Source organism: Vipera berus (genome assembly GCF_964194415.1).
Source record: "Vipera berus genome assembly, chromosome: 8".
Classification (NCBI taxonomy): Eukaryota; Metazoa; Chordata; class Lepidosauria; order Squamata; family Viperidae; genus Vipera; species Vipera berus.
Genome location: NC_138211.1, coordinates 13,419,954 through 13,429,370, shown reverse-complemented (window position 1 = coordinate 13,429,370; position 9,417 = coordinate 13,419,954). Strand labels below are relative to the sequence as shown.

The window sequence follows — 9,417 nt, the reverse complement described above, 5'->3', positions numbered from 1 at the left end:
TCCCCCCAGGGTATTTTCAACTTCTGCTACTCTAGTGAACCCAGTGATTCTCCCTATTGCTTGGGTTTTGCGCATGGATTTGGGAGGAAAAACAGAGCTTGCCAGCTCAACCAAGTCAGTTAAATCTGCAGTAGCGGCTGAACTCGTGTAACATTTCTGCGCGCGTCTCGACGTGGGGCATAAACCGAGGATCGAGTTAGTCTGGCGCGATTATCCTTCGAGCATTGAATAAACTCGGCCAATGGCACCATTCAGCAGCCATCGAAACCATGCGGGGCGTCCAGAGAGCCAGAGAGAGGACTTGCGCACTATCCCCCACCCATCCCTGTCTTTGCTTGGTCACGGACAGGTGACCACGGTGGAATCTCGCTGCAGCTTCGGTGGAATCTCCCCAGGCACTGAAACTTCCGATTTCATCGGGGGTCGGGGAGGGGGAGAAAGACAGAAAAAGGCAATTGATCTGGGGGCGGCGGGGCGGGAGCGATCGCGCGGAGTTAGAGGTGACACCAGACGCTTCCAGCTACTGCGGGGGAAGCCGAAGTGCGAAGTTGTGCGGGGATGCCCTGTTTACACCCCAACCCTTAATGCCACCGCATCTTCCGCTTGACGAGAATCACGAAGGGCAAAGAGTAGATGGCCCTGGCCCGGGCACTTTCTCCTCTCCCCCTCCCCCCCACCCTCCAGTCAATGCCATGCTCCCCACACCCAACCCTAAATGTGTTGGACGGTCACTCCAAAGGGGAGCGGAGGAGAGACGGCGAGGGAGGCCAACCTACACCCTTCCACCTTCATCCCTAGCCCCCCCGCCCCGGCCCTTCGTGGGGGCTGTCATCGAAGGCTGGCCTCCACGTTAAGTGCGCGCCGAAGAGAGCCCTAAGTAGCCAAACGAATTTCCAGGGCTCGGGATGATGGTTTTACTGAGCGGCGGACCTAAGTTGCAAAAAAAAAAGGCCGTGTGAATGCTGCCGCTCGTCCTCCGCCCTCTCCCGCCACCCCGCGACCTTCGAAAGGTGTCGGCAAGCCTAGGAAGCGAGGCTCGGTGGAAGAAAAGGGACGACCACCGCCAAGGTCATTGCTTTGGACGGCGCGGGGGGGGTATTCAAGATGGCCTTGGGGAGGCTAAAGCGAGGCGTAACTTAGTTCTGCCATTGGACCTTCGGGCTTCAATTGCTCAGAAAAAACGAGCCTCAACCTTTAACGCCCAGGAAAAGCCGAGGGAAGGGGAGAAGAGTTCTGCAGACGGAGAGGGTCGGGACGGGACGGGACGGGTCCATTTTTTGGCCGAGGGTGAAAGAGGCTTTGCACGGAGCAAGTCAAAGGCTCTTGCCAGGCTGCAAAGTCAGTGACTTTCCTGCTGCGGAGGGGTGTGTGTGTGTGTGTGTGAGAGAGAGAGAGAGAGACAGAGGCCCGGGAGACCCAGAGACCAACGCCCGCGTCCCGCCTCTGGGTCCTGCGCCTTTAAGAACTCCTCCTCTGAGCAGTGCCCACCGAGGGGAGGGCGGCGCTGTCCCTCCGAGGCGCCTCCAGTCTTCCCCCGAGCAGGGGCTGGGCTGCGGAGCCTTCAGCGGTGGCGGCCGGGGGTCCCGTGCGCCTGGAGAGCGCACTCCCGCCGCGATTCCCGCGCAGGGCTGCTTTGGTGGACTCCAGGCGTCCAGAGGGTGGCAAGCCAGGTTGGTTCCCCTTTCAGCCTGCCCTCTCTGCCATGGCTCCCCCGTGGCCCCCCAACGGGACCTGGCCGGGGCCGACGGAGCAAGCGGGGCTGGGGGTCAACGGCACCAATTGTTCTGGGACGGAAAGCAGCCTCAGCCGGCAGGGGGCGCTCGGAGCTGCCCTCAGCCTGGCCGTGCTGGTGACGGTGGCCGGCAACCTGCTGGTGGTGGTGGCCATTGCCAAGACCCCCCGCCTGCAGACCATGACCAACGTCTTCATCACTTCTCTAGCCTGCGCTGACCTCATCATGGGGCTCTTGGTGGTGCCTCCCGGGGCCACCCTGGTTCTGAGCGGCCACTGGTTGTATGGCACTATTGTCTGTGAGCTGTGGACCTCGGTGGATGTTCTGTGTGTGACGGCCAGCATCGAGACCCTGTGTGTCATCGCAGTGGACCGATACTTGGCTATCACAGCCCCACTGAAGTATGAGATGCTGATGACCAAGAGTCGAGCACGGGGTGTGGTCTGCCTGGTGTGGGCTGTGGCTGCCTTCATCTCCTTCTTGCCCATCATGAACCACTGGTGGAGGGATGGAGCAGACGAGGAAGCCCTGCGCTGTTACCAGGATCCTCAGTGCTGTGACTTTGTCACCAACATGCCCTATGCCATCTTGTCTTCTATCATCTCTTTCTACGTGCCTCTGTTGGTCATGATTTTTGTCTATGCCCGGGTCTTTGCCATCGCTACCAGGCAACTTCATGTTATTGAAAAGGACAAGGGCAGGTTCCTTCAGGATGCGTCCAAAGGCTTCCGCCGTAGGAGGCCCTCCCGTCTCCTACTTGCCATCAAAGAGCACAAAGCCCTGAAGACTTTGGGCATCATCATTGGTGTCTTCACTCTCTGTTGGCTGCCCTTCTTTGTGGCCAACATCATCAAGGTCTTTGCAAGGTCCTTCGTTCCTGACCCGCTTTTCCGCTTCTTCAACTGGCTAGGCTATGTCAACTCAGCTTTCAACCCCATCATCTACTGCCGCAGTCCTGACTTCAGGTGTGCCTTCAGAAAACTCTTGTGTTGCCCTTGGAGATCGGATTCCCAGCTTCATACTTTCTCCAAGGACCTGCAGAGATGCCTCTGTGCCTTCAGCTCCCGGGAAAGCAAGTCCATTGCTACATTTTCCAGAGAGGAGGAAGAGGAAGAGGAGGAAGAGGAGGACTTGGGCACTGGTAGCACCAGCAGTGGCTCTAGTAAAAGGACCGAGGAAACAAAGCATTTGTATCAACCCAGCAATGGGCACAGTTGTGCACAGCGTCCCCTAGGGGAAACCCAGCTCCAAGGCACCCAGATCACTTTGTGTCCACAGCTGGAAGAGTAGGTGTTGGGAATGGTAGTGGGGATGGAAAGAGAGCTGACTGGAGAGTGAATGGCATCTGGGGAACAGGGAGGGTCCAAAAATTTTTTTGGAAGGGTCTACATCTCTTGCCCTCTAATGTGCTATGAGGAAACTGGAAGGGTTGTGAAGATGTTTCCTATCAGAATCCTCTACATATTTGCTTGAAAGCAAGTCTTAGCTATTTTCACTAAAACCTGCTCTCTAATAAGTGTGTTCAGAAGAGGATTTGCAACTACAGTAGTACATGAATGAGCAATGAATCCTGTGGTAGCTATTTCAGTTACTGGACTGTGAACAAAGCTGATTATAACTCAGGTGTAAAACATGCCCTGTATGCTGGAGCCAGAATCAGGTGGCAGGTGATAGGACATCCTAGGGCAGGGGTCCTCAAACCTGGCCACTTTAAGACTTGTGGACTTCAACCCCCAGAATTCCCCAGCTGTCCTAGGGCTATCAGAACTGGGCTGCAAAATTCCAGATGCCTACTAGAGGCTAAAAAGAGATACAGAACACCCACCTCTTTGCTGCTATGCAGTGCGGTTTCTGTTTTATTTTTATATCAGAGTTATGACAACACTAGGAAATCCTTGCTTTTGACCATTAACTGTCAATGCTGACGATGCTGGCTTAGACGGATAATCTAGCCCACTATATAGTAGTTTCCGTTCCTGTGTCTCTGTTGCGGCTGCAAACTTTGATTTCTTTTTCAGAAATGGACTGACACCTTTCAGGCACTGAACTGGAGCTCATTCTTCAGTTTTTCCTTCTCTAGGTGAAATATTGAGCAGTTAGGAAGCCCTTCTCCAGAAATGGCTGTCCCTCTTTGCTGGCTTCTGCAGAAAAATATCCCAACAATTCAGAATCCGTAAAACATAGGGGCACCACATTGCTCTGGCTTGAAGGTTGGTGTGTGGGGAACGTTAGAAGATGCACTTCTCCTTTCTTTTGTGTTACATTGACATGTGTTTTTGATTTAAGTGCTGGAATTTGTCTTAACATGCTAAGCACCATATCCAAGAGAAAGATCAATTCAGCTCCACTTTGGTGGTGATCATTTTGGTGGATCATGAGAGCAGAAGGGTAAGGGAGAGTTGGGGGAAATAGCTGGAGTGGGCTGAAGGAGGCAGATGGCAGCAGATATGAAGGTTGGCATAAGGAACAGTTGCGCCAGGTACAAAGGATCAGGACTATGTGTTAAGTTGCACTTCAGAAGATTTGTTACTCAAGCCTATACACAATAATCTAGTCAACTAAAGTTCAATACTAAATTTGCCCTAGATAAGAGTCAATGGAATTTAGGAGGGGATTGGCTTGGACCATTTGTAGCAATGTAATGCACTTAACTCCGACCCCTAGTTCTGCCTGCTGTTCTCCTACAAGTTGGGGGAACAGCTGGAGTGGATTAGGGGAGGCAGATGGCAGCAGACATGAAGACTGGCATACCTCAGCCTTCGGCAACTGCTACCCTCCAGATATGTATAAAGTTCTTTTTGTTATCATTGGGCTGCATTGGCAGTGAGCCTGCCTTTTAAAAGAAATCAATTCATTTAACAGACTGAATCTTGAAAGGAAAACCTTATCAGAAGAGCAGGGGAAAAAAATTGTATTCATTTTATTACTAGCAACTGTCAACCTCCTATCAAGAGGTCAAAAGAGATGGCAGGATCAAATTTTAGTACACAATTCATATACTAGATTCCCAACATCCCTTTTTTTTCCCCACCCAACAACTTGGGATATAGAAGGTGGCATGCCATCAACTTTTACTTTTCTCATACCCCCTTCTAGAAAACACTTTCCCCCTGTTAATTTGGGTGAATAGCCTTTCCTAAAGAGAGGGACATGCAGCTTGTGAAATTCCCAGCAACCCAACATCTTTGGAGGTTGGGGCAGGCTGGTTCTTGATCGAGTGTCCCACAGGGATGATTGGGATCTGTGTCTTTCTGGAAGGAAGAATAGCTTGCCCACCTTTGCAGATAACTAGTTGCGTTGTTCCTTCACCCCACTTTTGGGAGATGGAGAAGTGACCTACCACAGCTGTCAGCCTTGGCTTCTTTTCCATCTTCCGTCACTGCCAAACCAGATTGGGAAGTAGAAAATCCAAGTTTTTCTGGCAACTTCTGTTCGCAGCAAGTCTGTCTGCTGCTACGGTGTTTCTCAAAGGCAGCTGCTGCTTAGCCCAGCCTAGTAGCCAACCGGCGCCTTGCATTTTGCCCCTTTTTGTGGATGGGCAAATGTTGGCCATGGAGTGGAAGACAAAATGTGTGTCTGTCTGCTTTTATTTTATGTGCAGCAGAAGAAGGTGGCTGAAGTTGCCTTAAACTGTTGCATTTTATGTGTTCTCATATTTGGTGTTCTAGCCGGCTATTTGCCCTTTTTCAGGATACTCTAATCCTTTCTAGTTTTCCTTGGTTTTTTTTTTCTGATTTGTTGTCCCTAGCATTCAATTAGCATCCCACTATCATTGCTTCTCCCTTTACTTGCTTGATAAATGTACAGCCAGCGACCCAATACAACAGTCCAGAAGAAGGAGCTGCTTACAGAAAGAAAGTAGTGATGAGGTTCTAGCAACCCTCTGTAAAAACAAAAAAAGAATAAAAATAAAGAGGAAAAAATGTAGAAGGTTGGCACTCTTAACAGCCAACCTGGAATCTACTAACTGCAGTTGCAATTGAGCAAAACTTTGCTACAATCCTGGAAATTTCAGCAGAGACGTCAGCAAGTAAGAAAGAAATTTTAGTTTTAAACCTGGCTGCACCGTGAAGTAAAATATGATTTACCAATTTCAGTTGTAGACTTGGAATCAATGCAAGAATGTCTTGCTTGATGGATGTTTTGTATAAGCCTTATTATGATCTTAAGCCAGCCTTTATACATAAAATACATAAAAGAGATGTTATTATACCTCTCCTTGATCAGTACTGACACTGCTATTAAACTTTGTCAACCCAGACTGCAATTTTTCAGAGGATCTTCATTGACTTTAATGTAACCTTTAAAGATTTGTGCTTTCCCACCCACCCCCACAAACCTTGATGCTCTGCCCCTCTGCAAATATTTATTTATGTGCAGTTTTTGGCTACTGTTTTGGCTACTTAACGATCTACCTTTGTCTAAAAGATCTGGAAAGAGTAGGACAAGTAAAATGAAAAGGTCTGCACCAGAGACAGCCTAATTCTTAATTAAATGATTCAGAAGCCAAATATGTAACATTTCAAACTAATTCCTGGAGGCATCCAGTTAGCTAAAACAACACCCAGGACAACAGGGATTTTCAAATGAGCCTTTAAAAAAAACACAACGGTTTGCATCGTAAGAATTTATACTGCCCATATTAACTAGATTTGCACATTACATTAAATTGTGGTTTACTGAACCATGGTTTGTCTAATAAATCATGATTTGTTGTGGCTGAATTCAAACATGCTAAACAAAAGCTTAATGTGACCTTAACAAAGGGCAGTAGAGTCCTTTTGTCTGCAGAAGCGTTTTTCTTCCTTGGCTTTTCCTGCTTAGAGATTAAAAGTAAAATCCCCAAAAGTAGAACAGACTGAGCTAGATGGAAGAGGGTGATCTGAGATAGATGTTTTTTCCTGTCTTCTTCAGCTGGAGAATCCCATCATCCTCATCCAGGAAAGATCTGCCTGACCTAATGCAGTACAAATCTGCTCCATGTTCTGCATCTGAAGGCAGCTTTCTGACAGCCCTTCATCCTCTCTCTTCCTCACTAAAAACAAAAATTGCCCTTTCCAGCGTTTTTTTTCCCCATTTGGTTTAGGTTCCAGTATGGATGTTTATAAAGGGAATTCAAGCCTGCACAAATTATACCAGTTTTGCATTTCCTTCTGAAGTCTACATCTCTGCTCTAGTCAAGATCAATGGTGGATTTTATTAAAAATTGTCCATTTGCTCCGTTCGGATTTTATTAAAACTGTAATGGCAGTAAGATGAGTTATGTGTAGCATTTCATTTCGTGCAATAATTGCCATCGAGTGACTATTCCTAGAAAATGTGACTGATCCAATAAACCATGGTTAACAAAACTCACACAGCACGGGGCATGCATTCTGTCTGCAAAGTGATGTCTTCTTCCAGGTCTGTCCATTTAGTCCAGTCTTGTATATCACTTCATTGCAGGATTTCTTGAGGGTTCAGGCTGAAGGGAAGGCATCAAAATTGGGCAGCTGGGCAGGCAAAAAAAGATTCTCTACTAATTCTGCAAGTTAATCACCACCGTCCAAGATTAGACGCGTCCAAGCGATACAAAAATTCAGAGTTCTCTTAGGAGTAAACTATAAATGTCATGCAGGTGACTTAAGTGTAGATTTACTTGATCGATAGTGCTTTTTCGCCACTTAAGCATCTTACACGAGGATCTCCTTTCATTTTTCATCCACGCAACAGGAAGGTTGGGAAGAAAGCTGAGTTGAGAGTGACTAGCTCAAAATTCAACCAGTGAATTTTCATGACTGAGTGAAGATTTACATCCAGGTCTGCTTCATTCTATTCCAGTACCTAAATTTCTGCATTTCACTGGTGCTCACGAATATAGGAACAGTAGGCTCCCTGCTCTGTTGTATATATGTGTGTATTTGTTAAATTCCTCCCACCTGTTGATTTTTTTTCATGCCACTTTCTAATCTCACTGTACTTTAGTTCAATATATGAATCTTGCCAATGTAACTCAGAATGATGGGTGAATCAGAGTGCCATTATTGGTTTAATGTTTGCTCCAGTCTTTTAAGCTTGGTTTCTTTAGCACCCCCCACCCCCCAAGAGATTTTAATGCTGACTGTTGAATTATTCACACAGTGACCATGTTATTTTAATGTTACAGTTTGTTTTAAATTGTGTAATCTGTTTTCCTAATCTTGTTCTGGCCTAGTCTACCAAATAACAGATGTGATCCGAAGCCTCTTTATGGGAAAGTCAAACCTAAGCTGGAATGAAATTAGCGACCTTTCTCTGCAAAGAGCTTTCTTTTACAATACTGTATTCCATGAAAATGTTTGTGGAATTCTCAAAGTATTTCCTTTAGATTCAAAATCACCTACTGTACCTTTGGCAAATGTGCTATTCCATATCTTCTAAGACACGTACCCTATTATACAGCACATTACAGTACATTACAATATTAAAAAGGTAAAGGTAAAGGTTCCCCGCACATGCGTGCTAGTTGTTTCCAACTCTAGGGGCCGGTGCTCATCTCTGTTTCAAAGCCGAAGAGCCAGCGCTTGTCCGAGGACGTCTCCGTGGTCATGTGGCCGGCATGACAAGACACCAAAGGCACACGGAACGCTGTTACCTTCCCACCATAGTGGTCCCTATTTTTCTACTTCCATTTTTACGTGCTTTCGAACTGCTAGGTGGGCAGGAGCTGGGACGAGTAACAGGCACTCACTCTGCTACGCGGCACTCGGGATTCGACCTGCCAAACTGCCGACCATTTGATCGACAAGCTCAGCGTCCTAACCCACTGAGCCACAGCATCCCTTATTAATATTATTATTATAAATGACTGGTATATGGTGGCTGAAAATAGCATTCCAAAGCCACTTAAAGTGCATTATCTGGAAACACCCGGCACTACATGGCAGGTATGCAAAGCCTGTCCCCTAGTCCTCTGAGCTACAAGTGACACATACGTGAACCCCATGACACACATCATCAAGCATTTCCTCCTGGTGTAATAAAAGGCTAAGATGCTTGTAGATTTTGCAACACTCTGATAATCATCTTTTTTTTCTCCCTGAAGAAAAAAATTAGGAGAAGGGGATTGGGAGAGGAGGTGGGAGAAGGTCATAAAGTCAACCATGATTCAGGTTCTGCCAAAAAGAATTAATAGTGAAGATAAACCAGGTCTTCCCATAAATGTAACAGTACTCAAGCAACAGCAGCAACAACAACATCAAAGACACAGGAGGAAGAGAAACGTAGAAAAAAGGAAGATCGAAAAAAGCAGATGGGATGGTGGTCAGGATCAAACTGTTTGAATAAAAGCATGTCAGGCAGGTAATCCCCACATACTAAAAGGTAAAACTAGCAATTCTCAAGAGTGTTTTAGTTTTAAGATAAACAAGCTAGTAACTTCATTTGCAAAACACGCCAAGTTAAGTTAAGTTCTTGAGTTTATTTTGGTACCTAAAATTCTTGGCTGATCCCTGAGAATTGAAGCGGTTAAGTCTGAACTCAATTGTCCATATTCTGCAGCTTCCAGATTAACTTCTTTAATCTGCCAAATGCAGAACTGTTTTGGACAACTGCTTAAAATTGAGCTTGTATTGCAATATATTTTTGGGACTGCAAAGTTAGACTAGGTATTATATTATCCTGGTGCTTCTCCAATTACATTAGCTATTAAGAGTTCTTCCATAATG

The 9,417-nt window shown here is 46.7% G+C and overlaps 1 protein-coding gene and 1 pseudogene across 2 annotated transcripts in view; both read left to right on the top strand.

Moving 5' to 3' along the window:
* Window positions 1-1,641: 1,641 nt before the first annotated feature.
* Window positions 1,642-7,215, top strand: ADRB3 (adrenoceptor beta 3). Its single transcript, XM_081333940.1, has one exon. It carries the CDS (start codon window positions 1,703-1,705, stop codon window positions 3,020-3,022), a length of 1,320 nt encoding a protein of 439 aa, XP_081190066.1. The 5' UTR covers window positions 1,642-1,702; the 3' UTR covers window positions 3,023-7,215.
* The window catches only part of LOC308671312 (nucleoplasmin-3-like), a 27,924-nt pseudogene continuing 22,613 nt past the window's right edge, over window positions 4,107-9,417 (top strand). The window contains exon 1 of the transcript in view: window positions 4,107-4,120. The product of the transcript in view is annotated as a nucleoplasmin-3-like (transcript). The remainder of the gene's footprint in view (window positions 4,121-9,417) is intronic.

Excerpts from the sequence above, each read along its gene's own strand:
- ADRB3 (XM_081333940.1), top strand. The coding sequence starts at position 1,703 with ATGGCTCCCCCGTGGCCCCCCAACGGGACCTGGCCGGGGCCGACGGAG.